The following is a 22079-nucleotide window of genomic DNA, read 5'->3' as shown; positions in this document are numbered from 1 at the left end:
GAACCCTGAATTGCACCTCATAGAAAAAGTGCTGCCCATAGATGACATGCACTGTATGAATGTATGTGAATGGCAATAAACTGTACTGTAAAGCGCTTTGAGGGGTCATCAAGACTAGAAAAGGTGCTATATAAATACAGACCATTTATCATACGAGGGCAAACCCCCTTAAGGCAGTCACAGCAGGGTCCTTCGTGATTGGGGGCCCAAGAAGAATTACGTTTGTGGCCACGTCTTGTATCGTCATGTGGGTTGACAAATTAGGTTTTAGTGTACATCCCTGCAATTGGCTGAGTGTGTTCCCCTGTGTGACCCGAGGGCACAGCGGACCAATCGGCAAGAGTAGAGGCCGAAGCTGACGAGCTGTCTGGTTGGGAAGACTGTGGCGTGATGCTGTGGTGCAGCAGTGTGTGTGTTTATACTCCACAGAGCAACTGTGAGTCCAAAGGGCTCAGCTTTTGTTTGAATAAGCCTGAGGGAAAGAAATCTAAGGTTACATCAATACTGTTTCTTTTGTAAATTACAAATGCTGTTTGATACAATACTTTCCTGGAACTGTCTTTGGGCACTCGGCACTAATCTAATTCATATGTAACACTTGGAATAATAAACATCCTTAACAGTCAAACATTCATCTCCTGTTCAACTGTAGACAAGCTTGTTTCTTAGCAACATCATTCCTCTGAAGGGGATTTTAGCAGTGAGTGTCTCAGAATGGTCTAAATGTAGTTAACAAGAACAACATACTAGGGAAAAGACTTATTCTAAAGTGGTGGCTGTGGCTCAGGAGGTAGAGAGGATCGCCCACTAACCAAAGGGTTGTTGGTTAGATCCCTGGCTCCTCCAGTCTGTATCTCTTGGGGCAAGATACCGAACCCCAAATCACCCCTGACGGCTGTAGCGATAGTGTAGGAATGGTGTGTGATAGAAAAAGCGGTGTGAATAGAAACGCTTTCTGAATGTGTGCATGAATGTGACTTGAACTGTAAAGCGCTTTGAGTGGTCGATAAGACTAGAACATTCCTATATGAACACCTTTTAATTCCACTTTGTCATGTGTCTTTTAGGATATTACAATTTTATTTTGGTTTAGAAAGTCTGAAACTTGTGGCTTCCTCTTTGTGACAAACTATTAGGTCAGCAGGCATATTTGCAAATATAAGGTTAATATTTTTTTAGAGCACATGTTGTATCTAAGTCCAGGGTAAGAACCAGCCCAAGTATCCCTGCCAAGAACCCTTGGGACCCTGTTGTCTTTCATGATCAACATGTGAAACTCCCGAGACTACAATACAGGATACCTAGAATCCTCTGAGTCACCCGCCGTAACCTCCAAAATAATCCTTGCGAAGAAGAATCCTCGACCCCCCCCTAAAATAACCCAGACAACCACTTCAAGCTCCCTTAGAATAAAGGGATCTTTTCAATGGTGCCGAACCCCCTCACAAGCTCCCCAAACTCCCACAAGAGTTCAATAAACTCCGTCAATAATTCAAAATTTGAATTAAGACCCTTACAAGAACCAAAGAACCACCTCATCGATCCCTGTCAAACATCATAAATGCACCTGGAATCTTCATGAACTCTGTAAGCTTACCGTATCTCCATTTTTCCTTTTTTTTTTTTAAAATGAAGATTGCAGAATAGATCTTTAGGAGGGAAGATCTTTTCAAAGGGTTAAATGCTTTGACAAAACAAATTGTTTAGTCCTCAGCACAGTTACAGTTTTAAATACGTCAGGAACAAGAACAAGAACAGGCAGTTAATGATTAAGGCACTGACGAGGCTGGTTTAAGACCCTGAGTCTGTCAGCAGTTTAGTGCAGTAATGGGCTGCCACCTGCTGGTAGCACAAATCAAGGCCTACATGTTAACTATAACATTCTACATTTTGAACACCTAATATGCCAAACTAAATATTTATGGCCATCTATCTTTTCATCTGGTTTCTGAACACTTCAAAGAAAGATTCAGTAAATCTTATCTATTTATTTCTCCCATACTACACTATACAGATAAAAGTATATGAAGATACAAAGCACATATCTAAGCTTTTGTTTCTCTCCTGGTGTCCAAATTCTATACTTCATACTATATATGCAGCCATAGAATATATTTTTACAAAAAAAGTAAATCAAATAGTTCTTTAAACAAAACAACAAAATATATTTGTTTGCGGTAGAGTTGGGGTGTATATTTTTTTTTAATCAAGTTTTATTTTTCCTATGTATAAGCAATTTTGATTCCTTTGTGCATTGCATTGTGGGAGACTGTGTGCAATAAAAGGCCTCTCAAAAATGTGCCTTTTTTGTTGTGTGCATACTGTCACTTTTGGGCTACTTTATTTTGTCACTTTTCAAGTGTTCCGCTACATGCTCACAACCTGGTTAGAATTAGTGTGTTGTATGGACTTGAGACACAGCTATTGTTTGGATTGTTAGTTTCAATAAATCCTTTTAAACATTACTGTGCTTCTAACCTTGTGGCAGCAGTTTGGGGAAGGGTCTCTTCCGTTTCAACACAAATGGTTTCTTCAGTTCGGTATAAGAGCTTGACTGACCTGAGCCCTGATCTCGGACTTTGGGATGAACTGGAACTACGAGCGTGTGGCAGGGCCTAACACCCAACATCAGTGCTGGACCTCACTGAACCTCCTGTGACTCAATATAGGAAAATCTCTGTATCCAGGTTCCGACATCTGAAACATGACATGAGGAAACTGCTGTGTGTATTTCTTACTTCTTCATACTGCACCGAGACCACCTATTATTTTTCCCCATCACAATTTTATTATGTGACTTTGTACAATAAAAACAGAAACAAGACATTACAAAATATAGATGCAGTACACAAACAGTGCTAAATGTGATATAAAGAAAGCCGGCTTGGTACAGTTACCAAAGTGACACCTGTTGGAGTGAGGAATCTCAGCTTCAGCTTTCTCATCCACCAACATCTAAGAGACTTTTCACAAGCTGTCCCCATACAAATTTGTTTGTGAAAAGATTTTGATATAGAATCTGCACAAGAAGCTCCGATGAATTCACATAGAAGCACTTGATGAGCAGTTTCTTTAGTTCGTTACACTCAGCATGAGTGCAGTCAGGTATACAAGTTTGTTTTCCAAGAGCAGGGACAGAGAACTCTGGCTGTGACATTGGAAACACAATGAAAATTATTTCTATACCAGGGCCAATACAAAAGAAAATAAAATGGATACAAAGTAAGAAAATGTTACAAATGATTGAAGTTAAACACTGCAGATTCAAGGTTATACGCTTTACATTAGAGGAGGTGGAGGAGCATACCATCTCTGGGGGAAATTAAATGTGATACCTATACAAACATATGCATGTATGTATGGAAATATATATATGAACAGTGCCTGAGGTGAGCTGTAGCCTCCCAAGGAACGACTGACCTCTTTGGGTTTTTTGGCATTAAAAAGGATACAGCACAGGTAGGAGGAGGAAACGAGGAAAGAACGACTTAACTCTTTCAACAACAGTTGTGTTTTTTTGTGAAATGTGAAAGTATTTGTTTATACAGTCAAAGCCATGATCAAAAATAGGACAGTATGACAGAGCGATTGGTCAAATTCAAGTTCTGGCGAAAAACAAACAAACAAACAAACAATAGACTGTAATATTGGGTAGGTCCTGCAGCGTTATTAAAATATCTTCTTCTTTTTGTTCTTTTCCAAGGTTCTGCAAAAACAACAGGAGAGAAGAGTCAGGAATTTATCAGAATTTAATCATTCCCAACACAGTCTGTGTGGTCTGTTGTAGCTCATTGTGTTGATGATGTCTGTAACTGGCATCGAATGTTATATAAAGATGGACGACACATCTCCCCTTCCTCCCACTCTCCAGAAAAGAAACCAAACTAGCCCTGACACGAATGCTGCCATCTTGCGCATTTGGAGCCAGAGTCTGAACAGCAGTGATCAGGGGATGGAGCTGCAGTATCGAGGTTCCACCAATACACATATTTAACCAATCACGAGTCAGTCTCAGCTGTCAATCATCAATCAATAAAATTGTATTTGTATAGCCCATATTCACAAATCACAGTTTGTCTCATAGGGCTTTAACAAGGTGTGACATCATCTGCCCTTAACTCTCAACAAGAGTAAGGAAAAAAAATAAAAATAAAAACTTTAACAGGGTAAAAAGAACGTAGAAACCTCAGAGAGAGCCACATGTGAGGGATCCCTCTCCCAGGACGCACAGAAGTGCAATAGATGCCACGTGTATTCATGACATTACACCCCATTTTTATAGCATCAAATCACTTATTAAAACCAAACCTAACAGAAACATGAACACTTGAACATACATCAGTGTTATAAGAAGTGGCAAAAATATGAGAAATCATCTTTAAGAAAAATGTGTTTGCACTTAGACCACTAACATGGAGGAGGCAGGATTTATAACATAATATAGCCAGCCAGCAGGTGGCGATCGAGAGGGTTTGTCTTGACTTTTGGGGAGCCGTCATGTTTATATAGTTATTTATATACCATATGTCTATGGTATTGGGGATCAATCAATAATTCAAATTGATTTGTTACCATATTTGATTCTGACTCAATCACTCACTCACAGGACTGGATACAAAATCCCTGAATTATTAAAAAAACAGATTTTAAGACGGCTTTCATTTCTTTGTGCACGAGAGGTGAAGATTTAGGTTTGAATTTATCACACTGATATGAGATGGTAGTAACAGAGCTCTGTATTTAATCTTGGTGCTGTTGCTGCCTTTTAATGAAAGCATTCAACTCAGACTTGTGCTGAGTTCTGAACACACTTCCTATGTGACTGCTGTCAGTCCTGAGAAGCATGATCATCATCAGAAGTTTCATATCAGAAATCAGAACAAGTGTGTTGCTGCGTTTACCTGGAAGCGTCCAGCTTCTGCTGCTCCAGAATTCTCTGCTGGGCCTCCCAGCCGGCCTTCTCCTCCTCGAGCTGGCGACGTTTTTCTTCCAGCTCCCTGTGCTGAGCCTCCAGGTTCTTTTTCATTTGCTCGTGACGCCTCTGGAGCTAAAGAGGAATACAAGCACAGAATGTACAAAGGAACAAAAACGAATAAACATATGCATTTTAAATCAGCCATGCAGCCTTAATAGTACCTCTGCCTCGGAGTCTCTCAGCTTCTGGAGCTTCTCTTTGACCTTCATCTCAAACACTTGTTCCATTTCTTGTTCCATCTTCTTCATCTTGGCCACATGATCCCGTCGCTCCTCCTCCATCTGGGCTAGAGGACTCCTGAGGACACAAACCATGTTCATAGAACCAGCACGAAGGGGCAGGTATGTGGGTGGCCACCCATACTGTATGTGACATCCCAGGTGAACAGCCTCCCCCTTCCCACTTATAAAGGTCTTTGTGACTGCAGAGAGATGACAGCGAGAAGACGCAGAACCAGAGGGGGAAAGCTCCAGCTTGCTCACCTTCCCTGGAAGCCCTTTGTAATAGAAGGCTTCCAGCAAGGGTTGTAGCAGAAAGGTGATAAGGGCTTGTCAGGAGAACAGGCATTATGGGAGAATAAACCCTATCTCTGATACCAACCATGCTTTACTACAATGTCATGTTGACCTGCTTCCTAATTTTCCAGCTGAAAAAAAACACACCTTTGTGTGACCATATTGGAGATTTTCAACCCTCTCATTGTTATTAATTATAAATTAGCCTGTCGACAAGTTAGCTGGTTACATCTGTCATAATAAGATGAATTGAATATATTAGTAGATTGTGGTTTGATAGTAGAATGGTACTCGTAGAACTCATACAGCCCGTCCAGTGTTTATAATGGAAAAATTTAAATGAAGCAATATGATAAACTGCACCAAACTGCATTAACTCATAGATCAACACTACATATTTCTTACATGAAGCTCCAAACATTATTTGACAAGCTGTTGATAAACTGCCCTTTCGTGCAATGTTAAACACAAATATTTTTTATTAAAATAAAATATTGGAACTGCCCCTTTCACCAGATCCACACCAAAATGTTATGTGCAGTTTGGTAAAAATCGGTTTTGTGCTTTTTTTGCATAATGCTGCAGACAAACCAAACAACCAACCAAAATAGTGAAAAACCTCCCCGGGGGTAATAGCTGTGGGAGTAATGGTGGTTTTGCTGTAACCAGTTTGTTGATTTGTCTATTGAGCCTTTAGCCAAGTAAGAACTATTGTAGAATATTGTAAACCAACCTGACAGAGCCATAGGTCTGACTGCAGGCTTCCTATGTTTGTCCTAACTGGAGGGTGACTTAGCTCGTGTAGTATGTAGCTATTAGCTGCACTGTAGCTGCACAGGAGATTCTTCAGTGGTTCATAAAAGATGTGTCATGAAACAGCGAAGCCTGAAGCCAAGCAAGCTGAGTGTCAATTGCTTTTGAGAATGACATTGATTAGATATATATATTACTTGCGCGATGCAAAAGCTTAAAATAGATTTCAAATTTTTTATGTATGACTGTTTCTCGTATAAAATCATGTAATTCATGGTCAAACTAAATTTCCTTATAATTTTTCTCAAACAAATATATCAATTTCAAAGTGTTGCAGGGTGAAAAAGAAAAATAAGGAAAATCGTATGAGGCAGGGAAAATGAAAGCGGCCAGAGAGAGGAGTGAGGTTATGAAGAAGTCATACAACACTTACATGCCGTCATCCGTCTCAGGTCTAAAAACAAACAAATGCACAGACACTTAACATGCAGCCATAAACCATGCATTAGTTGGTGATTAATGACGGCTGCAGCCGGTGGATTAGGAGTCAGATGGTGCCTAAATTAGTGCTGTCAGATTAGGCACAATTGATACTGGGGGAGTCGGGGGTGTTAGTGTTGCTGGGTTTGGCTTTAAAGATTTGAGCTGACTTAGTGACAGCTTGCCAATTTTAATCAGTAGGTCACTCCCAGCGACCGTTGACCTCTGAACTGCAGGTTCCTCCACGGATACACAGTGAATCAAGTGCTCCTGATAAAACCAGGATCCCTCTGACAACAACATAATCCCATCAGTTCACACTACGAGTGTGCATTTCAAACAGCATGAACACAACGGTGCTGTGTACAGTGCTCAGATCCACTCACTTGGTAAGCTGTCCCTTGTTCTTGTTGTTGTCCACGCCGTTGTAGGTGACGGCTGCGAGCTTCTTGCTGCGATAGTTTTCATAGTGAACGTTGTTTGTCACATCCTTCAGGTCCTGCATGTGGGTCCTGGAAAACAAAATGAAATGAGCGGGGTGATAAATAAGCACATTTGCTCTTTGCTGAAGGACTCATGAAGTGTTTGTGTGCTTTTCTGCTTGATTCTACTTCAGTATCATTTTATTATACATTTTCTACAACAAAGATATTTTAATGGTTTTTCCCCAACTTCTAAACTACATAGCTTAAATTACATTTGAATCAAACCTGCACTAGCTAAGGTACATTTACGTAACTTTACTTGTAAATGTATTCACCGAAGGTTTTCTGCTATCGTCCTTTCATCTAAAGTTTCAGTGTGTAGAATTTAGTGACATCTAGTGGTGAAGTTTCATATTGTAACTGAATAACCCTCACCTCACCCTCTCCTTCCAAACATGAAACAGAACTACTATATTTTATGTGTTTGCAAACAACCATGTTTGTAAATCTCATCCTCATTCCTTGTGGATGAGATTTACATATGCATGCAAATGACATAAATACCTAATTATATATAACAATAATAACATACAATATTAATTAAAATTCCGCAAATACCATATAAACAAATAAAAAAAAATTAAAACTGTAAAAATGAATGAACTTCAATACCATGTATGTTTGTGTTTTTGCTCACCTGATGAGCATGTTCCGGAGGATTGTAAAATCACAGTGTTCTCCATTTTCCACTGCGGGAGGAGACACACAGAGCAGAGTTTACATATGAAAGCATGGAGTGACATTCAACCATCATGGACCCATGAATTGATTATGAATACAGCAGAAGGAGGACAAATAAGCAAGTTGTGATTCACAATGCAGCAGAAAATTTCAAATCAACATACCAAAGAACTAGAAATAGGAATTAAATAAAAGGTGTTAACTGTATCTTACCATAATATATTATGTGTATGAAATATTGAATTATAATTAAAATGAGTGTTGTGTCACAGTGAACTCTGACGTTAAACCTCCAGATTCTAGTCCGTTCATCTTTGAGTCTTATAGTGAACCTTTGTACCAATTTAAGAAAATTCTTCATGACAGACAACCTGAAAATAAAATGCCTCCAGCTACAGCTGTTGCCTGTGTGGAGGCATACGTATTAAAATGACAAACAGTTATAGTTCATAAATACTTATTACCGCCAAGGAGATTATGTGTTCATCAGCATTTGTTTGTTAGCAGCAGAATTATGAGAAAGAAAATACTGGACGGATTACCACGAACAACATGGACGGATGGAAGAATGTGGTATGGGCGGGAAAGAATGCACTAGGAATTTTGTTTTCACCTTATGTGACATTGCAAGATAGGGAGTTTTTCAACATTTCTGTTGATTTCCCAGGGAATTATTCATGGATCTTGATGGAATCTTTTATTTAAATGTGGCTTCAAAAGGGAACTGTTGGGCCTTGGTGGAGGTATGTGCTCTACTGTAGTTAATTTGTATTCAAAGCTCTTGTGTTGGGTTTTACATGATATCATTGTGCTGTATTCATCAACTGAACTGCTGAGATTACTGAACATGCTAAAAAATAGAACAGTGTATATATGCAGTGAGATGATCAGAAAGTCACATATATGATATATTTATATAGCATTATATATAGGCTATATGTTTACATTACACTCTAATCTATTCTTTTGTGATATTAAGTGTTGCAGCAAGTGAGCAAATGAAGTTTACTTTGCTTATTTAGGGGTAAATCTTAAAAAGACATTATGCTGGAGAACTGTGTGCTCACACCAACAGTATCACAGTACAGCTACATTCACACAGGAATATATATCTTCCCGTATTGTGTATGAATGCAGTCAGAAAAACAACTGAAGGTTGAATAATTAAAATGGATCCTAAAGTTTTATTTTCATTTTATTTCAAGTTTTTATCTATTAATTAATAAAATAAATCAAGACTATCTTTGACTAACACATTCTATTTTTCCCCTTTTCTTCCTATGCAGTATTTCTTATTCCTCTTACCACATTTCCAACTTTCCTCATGTGAGATTTTGATTATTCAATCCATTAAAGTCATCTTATTTGTCTGACTTTTTGTGGTTGTAGTACCAGAATCCATCGGCAGGTGGCATTATCTTCTGCCTTTCCCCCCCTCTGCAGGCCACTGAGGTTTCTCTGTGGTAAACTGACTTGCATATCTTCTCAGGAACCTTGCCCTCACCCTCTCTCTATATTTATGCCGACCGGGAGGCAAAAACATTTTTGGCATTCCAAAGCATACTCCCCCAAACAAGTCAAACGCTGGTGGTAAACCAGTCTCAGAGCAGCCCCCACCAGGCCGTGAGGCGCTCAGCTGCTGAAGAGGACAAGAATCCATATGATGTGGAATGTTCCCTCCACTGGTTCTAAATAATCTGCTACAGCACAAACATGCACATCCAGCCACACTCATACTGCAACAGAGTCCCCATCACTCTAAGCTGGGAGTTTTGTCATGTTTCATACGCTGCCACAATGTGACAGCCGCTTCCTGTGTAAGGTCAAACACGACTCTCATATCCTGTGCTGCTGAAGAGAAAAAATGTTCACAGTGCTGATTTTTCTTCATATTATAAGTCATGCTTACTTTTTTTTCAAACAGGATTAGTTTTTCTCAGTTTGGTCATGAGGATTAGTTCAATTGGCAGTAAAAATAAAAAATAGAAGGCAACAGTGTTTGAGCCACGACATAAATGATTTGTCTACATTAAGTGGTTTATTTTTATCAGACATGTGGGACCTAAACCGGCAGATACACAAGTATTAAAGATCCCCTGTGGAGTAATCTCATTATCTCCTTGTGGTCAAACGGTTGTTGTTTAAATTCTGTACATACTGTGTATATCATTGAGGCCCACCACACATTTGCAAATCTGTTTTTGTTGGAATGTTAATTGATCAGGTCTGCTGCTACCAGGGTTATATTTATATTCCACCGCTATTTTCATGTGACTGTAGACAATCTTCTACGCCACTTTAAGAACTTTTAAACTTCTAAATTTGTGCCTGCCTCAATTTTAAATCTTAAATAATGTTGCTTGAAGCTGCAGGGGTTTGGCAAAAGCTTCATGGAGTTCTTTAAATGATCTTATAATGTGTAGTATGTGTAATTTACGGTTGAGATTTGATACAGTTTGTAGTTTTCTATCTATATATTACATTACATTTTATTACAGAGTGCAGCACTTTAATCAATGAAAAATGTCCCTATAGGGAAAGAAAGTGCATTGAATCAACTCTGTACATAAAATAAATAATAAGAAATGGAGAAAGCAATTCTTTCAATTATTTGGTCCAACTCTCATTATGCAGGCGTAGTCTCTTTCTTGTGTAAGAGCATGTGTGTGCAGTCAACGGTGCGATGAGAGCAAACCAAGAGCACATGGATTGTGTTACTGCTTTACAAATCATCCACACATACAGCCTACTCAATAATCCCATAAAACTGCAGACACTGGTGCGTTTGCATGTGTGTGCATGTGACAGATTCCTCTTAGTTCGGCTTAGATCCGTTGACCTTCAGTCTCTCACCTTCAGCCACACCCCATGGGTACTGCCTCCCGCGCACTGGCTTTCCATTGACCTCAATGATGGTGTTACTACCGACCACAGCCAGGGGTAAACGATCCTGCAGGGAGACGGGAGGGGACACAACTGTTGCATAGCTCACACATAAAGGCTAAAAATACACTGTTGGCTATGGCTGCGTGCTTACATGACATTAATCCAAAGACGCTGTACATAACAGCACAGCACGTGATCTTAAAGGTCCAGTGTGTACGATTTAGGTGAAAGGGATCTGGTGGCTGAAATTGTATATAAAACAATCCTAGTGATGTTTTCACTAGTGTTATTCATCTAAATTGTGCGAATTATTTTTTTCTCTACCCTAGAATGGGCCCTTTACATCGGGAGTGGGTCCTCTCTACGGAGGCCGCCTTGTTTTTCACAGTAGCCCAGACCGGACAAACTAAACAAACTAAACACCTTTTGAGTTTTTATGACAAGTGAAGGCTACCACAGGTTCTCTTGTTGGGAAGGGGAGGGTGGGGTGAGGGGTATTCAGCTGCAACATGCCCCTTTACCACTAGATGTCACTAAATTCTACACACTGAACCTTTAAGAGATTTTGAGTCTCAGTGAAGTACCAAAAGTAGATCCATATTTTGTCCAACAATGGTCAAACTAAGAATGATATTGTTTTGATTTAAAGTTTGATGGAAGGTTGTGTTAGAAGAAGAAACCTTGATTTTCCTGATCATCTTCATCTCCTCCTCATCATCCGTCTCTAGGAACTCGTAGATTTTGATTTTGTGCTCCTGGATTTCTTTCATGATCTACACACAGCAGAAAGAAAAAAAGGGAGAAGCGGCGTGAAATGGAAAATCCTCATGGGTAGTGGAGTGAGCGGAATGGGGAACAAACAGGTCTGTAAACATCAATAGTTGTACTGGAGGTTAGTTGACACACTCTCACAAACACACTAACACACACCCCTACAAAAATGAGTACTTTACTGATGCTATATTTATACTGGTCCCAGAAAAGAAGCATTGTAAATAAACAAACAAGTAAACAACTTAAAGAGAAATCATCAAGACTGTAAAACACTGTTTGGGCTTTTCCTAGATAGAAAATTTATAAATTATTATCAATCTATTATCCAAACAAATAATTATAAATAACATACACAAAGCTGTGTTGTCTACAGTGTCCGTAGATCATATTATTGTTGATTAGGGTTGGGTAACGTGACATTTTTTGACGCTGCTAATACACACCTGAGTTTCTTAGTGTTTTTCTTCTAAGTTCTTTTTTTCTTAAAGAAATTTGAATATTTTCTCAAATAAATTGTCTTTATTGATTAAAATTAAAATTTAAAACAATGGGAGGAGTTGTACACGGGTACAGGTGCTGCCATCTTGCACTGGTCATTTGGAGAGCCTGTGCAGTAGAGATTGTGGAGCTGCAATAACATTGTCCCAACAATACATGTGCCCAAACAATCACAAGTCAGTCTCAGCTGTCAGTCATGAAATCTCGTGAGATATTAACACTTAAAAGTGTGATAAGAACTACCTACAATGACAGAAAGCCCATGTCCCATCTGCTAATATGGAGGGAGCGGGGTTTATGACATATACTGTTCTGCAGCCAGCAAAGAGGGGGTGATCCAGATATTTTGGCTCTACTTAGTGGAGTGGTCATCTCATCCATTTATATATACAAAGGCCGCTGCTTCACTAGCTTGTTGTGCTTCATATACCTGCTGACTTTTGACCAAAGTCCTATGAGAAATTAGTGTCTGGTAAAGAGTCAGCTCATTATTGGAAGTATATGATTATATGTCTGACACACGAGACAAAGTTACCAGGTGTGATGGATTCAGACGACATATTTGCAAGCACACGTGTGCAATCGCACACAATATCACTTTGGTAATATTAAAACAATTGCATACTGCTCTTAATAAAAAATATGTAAAGCAGAAAAACAAAGCCAGTCAGAAATAATACACACCTGTTTCTTGAACTGTTGACACTCCTCAGGAGTCATTGTGTCGGCTTTGGCGATGAGGGGGATGATGTTTACTTTTTCATGTAGCCGTTTCATGAATTCAATATCGAGGGGCTTTAGTCTGGAGGGAAAAACAGGAAGAGAAGACAGAGCTAAAAGGTTAGAGTGTGGGTGAAGGCCTCGACTCAAAAAGCTAGGACAGCGAGGACTGTTAGTCATTGTAAATGTAACCTGGCTTTTGAGGCCTGCGCCCACCCATGCTAAAGAGGAAAGTTGAGAGTACACAGTGTGAGGACAGCAAGGTGACAGCCAATTATGACGGCTTTAATCTAGTGGGAAGAAAAATATTACTACGTACCACTATATCAATTCATAACTAAATCAAACGCTGCTGCTGATGCCAGTCTCCAAATGCCAGTTCTCTACATTGTGTCTTTAACAAGGGACATAAAGAAACGAATGCCACATGGAAACAAATTACCAGCAGTGATGTTGTGTCTCCCGGCAGCATACACATCAGAAGAAAAACTGTCCAGCTTAATGTAACATAAGTTAGCACAACTGTGAGGCCAACAGGAGGGAGGCAACTAATCCAAACAACACTCTGAACCTCACTTTACATAAACCATATTGCATAAATCATACTGTAAAAAGCTGGATTCATTCCAGTCACTAAAATTCCAAGAAAATCAAAAACACTAAGAATTTCTTCGCTCCTCCATTGTCTGGGCTCTTAAATGCTTTGAATGAAGATTCCTCATCATTCCTATTTTCTGTAATATATTTCTGTAATATGATTTACATTTTGTGTTTAGGTTGGCTGCTTCTTGGAATGAGCATTGTTTGGATTACCAGGCCTATGATATACACTATATATAAATACATTATACTGACATTGGGAGGCTTCAGTGAAAAATGTCTATTCAATCCCTAAGCATGTGTGAAAAAGTTTGTCCGTGGCTCACATGTAAGTGGCCCGTAAATCACATGAGGTATTAAGATAATGACACTTCTTACTTTGTCATTAGTTAAATTTTTCATGGGCAGGGAAGGTGAGGTGTGTCAGAAAAAACTTTCCGACAATGTCAATGAGGTTGAACAGTCAAACTGGTCTTCACAAAGATAGCATCGTACATTAAACCATTTCAGGTTGGGGTTTTAAATTGGGCGGAATAAAGTTGGATGTAATGGCATAATGGACTTAATGATAGGAGTCATCATCAGACTAAGCTCTGTAACATGTTAATGGAACTATGAATATAATATTGTTTTACCAACTCATATAAACATCATAATCAAAATAATGTCTTATTCTGAATAAGAAAATTGTCTGAATATTGCAAATATAAATATAGTCAACTATGTTCCTTGGTCCAACTCTCATTATGCAGGCGTAGTCTCTTTCTTGTGTAAGCGCATGTGTGTGCAATTATTGGTGCGATGAGAGCAAACCAAGAGCCCATGGATTGTGTTACTGCTTTACAAATCATGCACACATACAGCCTACTCAATAATCCCATAAAGTTTTTATCCTATTTAAAATGTCTGCCTGTTCCTCCTCTGTTTTTAATTACATTACTTAGATTGACCTTTTGTATATAGCCACAAAGCTTGTGAGTTTTACCTATACCTTAGTCTGCAGTGTGTGCCTGAGTCGCATTCACCTGCCAGTGCCACAGAAATACCTGGGACTGCTCATGCCAGTTATCTCACAGGAGGCTTGTTGCTTGCAATGTGAAGTAAACATTTCCTCTGCAACTGTCTGGTTTATATGTAGTCAGTGAACACACATCCTTATATGCACAGTCTGTAGATGTCTACAGACACGGGACTGGAGACAAGCTGAGCAGCTCTGCCACAACATCTCATGGAAAGTTTGAGAAGGCATTTACAGCTCCTCACTGGATAAACAGTTCAGCTGCCACTTTTTACTGCAATAAAGCTGGCTGGACAGTATTAATCAGGGTTAATAAAAAAATCTGCCTAAGTAATAAATGGTGCTCCCTTCCCGTAGAATCAAAAATGTATTGTTTGGCTAACTTCTCCCTAATCTGGGTGACACTTCATAAACATCAGATGTCGCATTTACAATAATGAAACACGGTTAATTTACAGATTACAAGGAGACACGATCTTAAATAGGTGGCTGGTCAACCAATGTGAACAAATGAAGTTTCAATATGGACTGACATCACTAATTCAGTCAAGACGCAATTGTACATCCCGGTGCCATAGGCCGACAATATAAATAGTTCATATTAAATCATATTATATGTAGCTTAAAATACACAATCATGATAGACTGCAATCTTCTCAGATGCACCTGTTTGTGTAGAGGACAATGTTCTGCTTCTTGCTTTAACCTGCAACTTTAAAGTATCTCTCCGTCTGGTCAATACTAACATCTTCAAACTCAACCCAGTCACTCTGTCACACAGGGATGTTGTTACAAAGTTGACTCAGTGAAGCTCCTCCTGAGCCACAGAACATTTTCATTGACCGGTCACTAATAAACTGATCCTTCCATTTTAACAAACCTAATCCATCTGTTGCTCCTCTTGTTAGAATGCCAATGCTAGCTCAATATTCTGTTGTGTTTCATACACACACACAGCTCCAGAACAGATGTTGAGAATGAATGGAAACAAACGGTGTGTTTGATTTGCCAACAAGGCTGCGGCCAGTTCCCCAACAATGGCTCAGTGTGGACCAACAGGCTCTACAGCACAGGACTGCAAAACCACCTTATGTTGTAGGCAGCATAGTGTGGCATAGTGTGTAAACACATCGTGTGTGTTTGGCAGCGGCCAGAGCCAAGACACAGGGGTCTTTAGGTCAGTGAACTCAGGACAGATTACGCCAGTGTTTTTCTAGCCTGGTCAGCTGGAGGCCACAGGCAGAGAGGGCTTTGGTCTACTTGCCTCCTGAGAATGCGGCAGCAGAGAAATCAACGGCTCCGTTGGAAACTTCTCATGTGAGTCCATGATGCGGTGAGGGGAAAACCTCTTAAGGTAGCAGCCAACTAAAATTGCTGGTTGATCCTTGACAGGGCCCAGGCTGATCCTTGGTGTGTCTGGTATGTGACCCGCCCTCGATGACACAGTGATTGCAGCACGTCTTATTATCATGCATAAGCTCTCTGTGTGAGAGCCAGTTGCAAAGAAGGGTGCTCCGATTGGACGGCCACCGATTGGTATCGGCCGATATTCCCTCTAGTTAGTTTGATCGGCGATCTCTATTAACGCCGATCAGATGAGGCAAAACAAACAGCTGTCACTCAAGAAGCTGTCACTCACTCAGGAATTGAGATGGCTCACTCATCATTGTTTTTGCTCTGTCAGGAACTTCAGCTAAGTATGTTAAACACGCCCTCATTTTCATTTTGCTCTCAGTCTTGAGAAGCAAACGGTTCAGTTATTCTACTACTATTTCTTGCAACAGTGTAAAATAGCCAGATGCATGTGGAACTTGCTTCTTTGGCATTTGAACCAGCATAACTGTTCATCCCAGCATGTGTGGTCTACATCTGTGTCAATTAAACAGCCTGGAAAGCTGCAAATGGTGTTGAAAAGTCCTTAATAAGAGAAGGGACCTGACCTGACTCTCTGGTCTGGTTATTGAGGAGTTTAATTAATGGCACTGACTGAATTCTGGAAATGATATAGTTAAATTTAATGGTTATGTCATCCTACAATTCTTTGGACAAAAGCAGCATCCGGCAGATTAACCTTTTTGTCATAGTCATGGTTGAGCCTCCTGTTTATTCCTTGCATTTCCCTCTTCCACCTGTGTGTGCATCTCTGGGTGTGTGTGTGTGTGTGTGTGTGTTGTCAACATGTAGCTCCTCTCACTCTCCAGGATCCCATTGGCTGATTAGCCTACACACCTGCAATCCATCGACCTTCATCCGCTCATGTCCACATTGATGTTTCAGCCAGTGGTGGTGGATCACGTTGTCAGGCCACACAGAGCTGTGCATTCTTAGTTTTGACTCTCATGTTGTTTGGATCACTGAACTAATCCTTGCCACCCTGTGCTACAGGATCTCTGCATGCCTGCCCGTTCTCCTGCTGTTCTCCCTGCCTGCCGATCAGTCATCCAGCTACGCTCACAGTCCTGCTTCACTAATCACCAGCTTCCCTCCAAACCTTCGCCTGCTATAATCCTAACCTCCATCCACCTTCACCCCCTGAGAGCAGACAATTAGCCCTTTCTTTTTTATACCATCTCTGAGTCTGTGTGCGGTGTTTGGGTTCCTCCTGTTGATTGTAAAACCTTTTGGCTCAGGGATTCATTGACTCAACAATAAAAAATAAAAAAATCCTACATTGCAAGGCCTCCACTCTAAACTATGAACACCGCTAATGCTATGCCAATGTGAATCAAGTCTAAACATACATTGTTATAAATTAAAGTGCTAAATTAACATTCCTTATTTAAAATGCTATGTACAAACACTTAAGGACTTTTTCAGAAATAAAAATACATACCCGTGTCCAGAGGGAGCAATGAAGTACAGGCAACAGTGCACTCTGTTGTCAGGCATCTGCCGTCTGTTGACCCTGGATTCTGCATTGAGGTAATCCTCAAATTTGCTGTCAATGTGGTCGATAACCGGCTGCCAGCTGAGAACGGCACATTGTTCACATCAGTTTCACGGACAGCGTTGCAGTAACTAACATTAACCAATGATGTGAGCTCACCAGTTACTGTTGTCAACAGCGTCACCGAACCCGGGGGTGTCGACGATGGTGAGCAGAAGGTGGACTCCTCCTTCCTTTACCAGAACCTTTGATTGTTCCACCTGCAAGGACCATGAATGTAGATGAAAATCAGTAGACATTTGGAAATTATTACTTAAGATTATTATTTTAGATATATTGTTTTCAAGCCTGTGGCTACATGTCACCTTTTGGAAACTAATGAAATAAATATGCTTTGTAATTGCAAAGACATTATTTGGAGATGTGACGTATATAATAAATAGTGAGGTTACATGAAGACTGATTTTGTTTTGCACCATGTTCCCACAGTGTTTGAGTTGCACATGTTCACATTTTTATATAAAAATAAATCTCATGCTTCTGATGATTGAACAATTGACTCAATCAATAATTGAAAAAGAATTTGAATAGATTTTGAAGGGACTCATGATACCAACATGAAAGGGCATGAATTATCCTAAGTGTTTCCTGAGCTAACATGACCAGTGACCTAAGCTGGTTGCTCCTCTACATGCTCATTGTACTTTAAGAAAATACACTGACAGACCAGAAGTAAAACAGCTCTGCAAACCAATGAATCCCAGCCAGCCCAGACCAAAGTGTTTTCCTTCCACCAGGCAAACCATCTTCAGACAGACCGAGGATGGACATTAGAAAGGTCTGAATGGCCCATTCTTAGATTAGCATGGCGCTGAGACAGAACTCATGATCGGCAGATGAACTTTGATTTAAATCAACGGATCTGAACCAGACCACTATGTCGTATGAGAGATTTCACAGAGTGAGGTCCACACAGATCCAGGATCACACAGCAGTTACCAGAGAAACGCTGACATTATAAATCTCTGGAGATACAGATTTAACAAGCAGACAGATAAAAACAAATCACAGTTATATGCAACTTAGTGGGTAAAATGCTCTGCGCTTGAGATCATCCGAAATGCTACTTTACAACAAAGTTAAACACGTGGGACTGCTGAGTAGGGCTGCAACAACTAATCGATTGTAATCGATGGTAAAAATAGTTGGCAACCAATTTAGTAATCGATTAGTTGGGTCTTTTATATAACACGGCACACACTGTGGCAGCATTTCCTGAGGTGGGGCCAGTAAACCAGCCAATCCTGTGCCTTGTGCCATAGTACGATTCAAACTACTTTTGTTTGCATGTGTGTGTGATTTGTAATTATAGATATTATTATTATTAATCGATTATCAAAATAAGCATTAGTTGCAGCCCTACTGCTGAGTGGAAAACAGTGAAGAATCCTGCAGTGTGTCTCTTCTCTATAGCAAATCAGTGTGAGTCAAGTCACAGAAATGTCTATTGCCTCGACATGCTGCCCCCAGACAGTGAGCTCATGGGAAAACTTCAGCGCCAATGTCCCTAACAGTGTTTGACTGGATCACACGTGTACAAGCTTAATTGACTTGTTATATACTGTAAATGTGGAGTGGAAAAACAAACAATCAGCTCATTACTGCATTTAAACCATGATTGATTCGTATTAAGGGGACCAGAGTGTGTCAAGAAGACATCCCCCACACCATTACACCACTACCAGCAGCCTGGACTGTGGACACAAGGCAGGTTGGATTCATGCTGTTGACTGTAGAATCTGATCTGCAGGAACCTTTTTACATTTTCACCTCCTTTGAAAACGTTCCTTGGGTTAAAAGTTCCAGGTACCTTTGGTCAAAACATGGTTATACTGTAGCTTTAAGTCATAACAGGCACTGAAGCTGCAAGTTTAATTCTGCCAAGAATGGCATTGCCAGCAAGAGTGATGACAGTGTCAGGCCTCAGGTTTATGCCCCCAGTCCTCAGTCTTTGATATCATTTGCAGTGACGGTGCAGAGGATAGAGTTTGGCAGTTTCCTCAAACAGAGCGCACACAGCTGCATAGTTTTCCTGAAAATGTCTTTTGAAGAGTGAAAGCCGATACTGTTGGTGTTAAGGAGCACCAACAGGCTTCTCTGTTTCTCCCTCTCGCCGGTCCTGTGCCTTTAGCAAGGAACAACAAGTGTTCAGTTGGGTAAATGTACATTAGATCAGCTGCAAGTTTAGCATCTTCCCTTCACCTGTTCCTTGTGATCTACTACTTTGCTCTAAATCTCCTCTAATCCCCAGCAACACACTAAGGGACTCCGTCTGCCCTCGCCCTACTGCTGTTTCCAATTTGTTAACCTTCCCATTACACCTCCTCAGATCTTCTTAAAAGTTTAAATGAGATTTAGACTGTTTGTTGGCTCTCAGACTGAGTGAAGATTTATAAAGCTTTTCATTGTATTCTTGTGTGCTGAAACTGATGCTTGAGCTTGCATATTTTTTGTGTATGGGAATGTGTTTCTTATTTATTCTTCCTCTTCTTTTTTCTCTCTCCAGAACCCACAAACTAATTACATCTCAAATAACTGCAGCCAATTTTTCCTAGTAATACCAAAGAATGTGATGACACCCAGGGGAATGCTGTGTGCAATAGAATCCTGTTTATTATGAAAACCAGGGGAAGATGACCAGGCTGGCTGACAGAGCGGTTGTTAAGTGTTGGAGGTGATAGGCCAGGGCACATGTCTTTGTTGTTCATAAGGCTTGTTTTGGCTGGAGAGCATACGAGGACAGGGACTTGTTGATTAGCCAGCAAACCCCCATGTGCACAGAGCTCTGTCATGTCTTGCCAATGCACAGACATGCCTAGAATATTTTACACCAGAAACTAACTCCTACCTCAGTGGAATTTTAGGATTAAAACAACAATAACAAAAACGTATATAACATTAAAACACATCCAGTTGTTTTATGGATGGAAAGGTTGTGTTGATGAGAGGTCACAGGAGAATGGCCAGCCTGTAGTGGAGCTGATAACCACTTTTTACCACTGTGGTGAGAAGAAAAGCATCTCAGAAGAAGACAAAATGTCCAACTTTGAGGTAGATGGTCTTTCACAGCAAAGATCACATCAGGTTTCTGCTCCTGTCAGCCAAGAGCAGAAATCTGAGGCTTCAGAGAAAAAGACTCACCAACACTGGACAGTTTAAGACCGGGATTGATTTGTGACCTCAGTCCTGACACACACATGCAGCTCGCTCTCATGCAATTCAGATACATACACGCAAAACACACCCTGAACAGCACAATGAGTGTGCAGAGAGGTTGTGTGTTGAGATGACTTCTCCCTGACAGAACTGGAAGGCATGTGGCTAAAGCAGAGACTTCCAATTTTACACCGAGTTCAGTCTGCCTGGTGAAGACGATCCAAAAAAATGTTCATTTGCTTTTGTTGACAGTCTACCGGACCACCGATGTAGGTCCCTAAGGCTAAATTAGACTGGAGGGGAGCAGCTCTGAAGCAACAGAGAAAAATACTACAATGGCATCTTTTATTTTACTATGAGAACTGTAAAAACACACTGTGATTAATGGGAAACACTACCTAAAATGTATAACCAATCATGGTTAGATGTACAGATAGTGAAATTTATGTTTATTTTTATTAATGTAATAGGTGCGCTATAAACTCTTATTTATGCCTTTTCATCCAGCTTAATATGTTTAGATTTCAAACTGTATTCATATTAAAAATGATATAAAAGCCCAAACCTATGTTTGAAGATGATTTAATTTGAATCGAGTCATTTTTGAGCAATCATCATGATCATTCTTCATGTAATGACACTATTTTGTCAAAGAAAACGTTATTAACACTCTAAAAAATAATAATGTGAAGAATAGACAAATGGTTTTTGGCCAACACCATTTCAGAGTGCACAAATAAACTCATGACATGGCCAATAAATTGTGAAATGTTTTGAACACATTTCATTTCATTCTGCTCTTTAATCAAGGTTCTTTGTTTTTATTTTATCCAATCTATCCTTTATATCAGATAATCCTGTTGAACCTTGACAGCAATCCAGTTACATTGCCTAATTTGAATTTCTTACACATTTTGCCTGAAGCAAACAAACGCTCTCTTTGTTAAAGCAGATGAACCAGTTTCCCCGGGTGGCGACAGCTAGGAGGAGCAGCTTCACAAAACAACATCTCACTCTGCAACTATGCTGTGATGCAAAGAGAGAAATATTGTCTGGGCACACCTGTTTGTAGCAGCCCCAGGCTCTGACACCTAAACTGGCCATTGTCAGGCGGTAGTCGACCTATCATGTTTCAATTAAACGAAACGACTTTGACTCTTTACGAGATAAAAAAAAGTTTGGTTGAGTCAATCCACCAGAAAGGGTAAATAATGAAATTACAACATTGGTGACACCTAAAGACAAAAAAGTTTTTGGCTTCTGCTGAAGAAGAAAAAAGGCATTACCGCGACTGTTTTTTTTATTCTATGCGAAGGACCTGGGTATTCAGTGGAGTACAGGTCTGTCAGAAAGAGCGAGTTGATCAGCGTCGACTTCCCAAGTCCAGATTCCCCTGAAAGAAAAAGAGTCAGGGTGAACACCAGAGATGCATTTAATGCTATACTTGTTTTTTTAAAATCCTTTTTTCCATGCCAGACTGAGGCCCAGCATAACACAGTGCATATATGTTAATCAACTACATTACTAACACAGTCTTTTGCTTTCTGACATTCTTTACATGTTTGAGATCCAAAACTTTTTCTCAGAGCAG

General features: G+C 40.0%; 1 protein-coding gene across 2 annotated transcripts in view; it reads right to left on the bottom strand.

The window, feature by feature from the left end:
• Nucleotides 1–2765: 2765 nt before the first annotated feature.
• The window catches only part of LOC118124421 (septin-7), a 34904-nt gene continuing 15590 nt past the window's right edge, over nucleotides 2766–22079 (bottom strand). Inside the window, exons 4-15 of one of the 2 annotated variants that reach the window (XM_035182176.2) lie at nucleotides 21775–21881; nucleotides 17432–17532; nucleotides 17219–17353; nucleotides 12732–12849; nucleotides 11456–11548; nucleotides 10743–10839; nucleotides 7846–7897; nucleotides 7110–7235; nucleotides 6677–6697; nucleotides 5137–5272; nucleotides 4902–5047; nucleotides 2766–3706 (exon numbers count right to left, since the gene is read on the bottom strand). In XM_035182176.2, coding sequence (XP_035038067.1) covers nucleotides 3670–3706; nucleotides 4902–5047; nucleotides 5137–5272; nucleotides 6677–6697; nucleotides 7110–7235; nucleotides 7846–7897; nucleotides 10743–10839; nucleotides 11456–11548; nucleotides 12732–12849; nucleotides 17219–17353; nucleotides 17432–17532; nucleotides 21775–21881 — 1169 coding nt within the window. In that variant the 3' untranslated portion in view covers nucleotides 2766–3669. The remainder of the gene's footprint in view (nucleotides 3707–4901; nucleotides 5048–5136; nucleotides 5273–6676; nucleotides 6698–7109; nucleotides 7236–7845; nucleotides 7898–10742; nucleotides 10840–11455; nucleotides 11549–12731; nucleotides 12850–17218; nucleotides 17354–17431; nucleotides 17533–21774; nucleotides 21882–22079) is intronic. The other variant, XM_035182175.2, reaches the window with a different exon arrangement.

This window comes from Hippoglossus stenolepis, chromosome 17, assembly GCF_022539355.2.
Source record: "Hippoglossus stenolepis isolate QCI-W04-F060 chromosome 17, HSTE1.2, whole genome shotgun sequence".
Taxonomy (NCBI): Eukaryota; Metazoa; Chordata; class Actinopteri; order Pleuronectiformes; family Pleuronectidae; genus Hippoglossus; species Hippoglossus stenolepis.
This window is presented reverse-complemented; position numbering and strand designations above follow the sequence as displayed.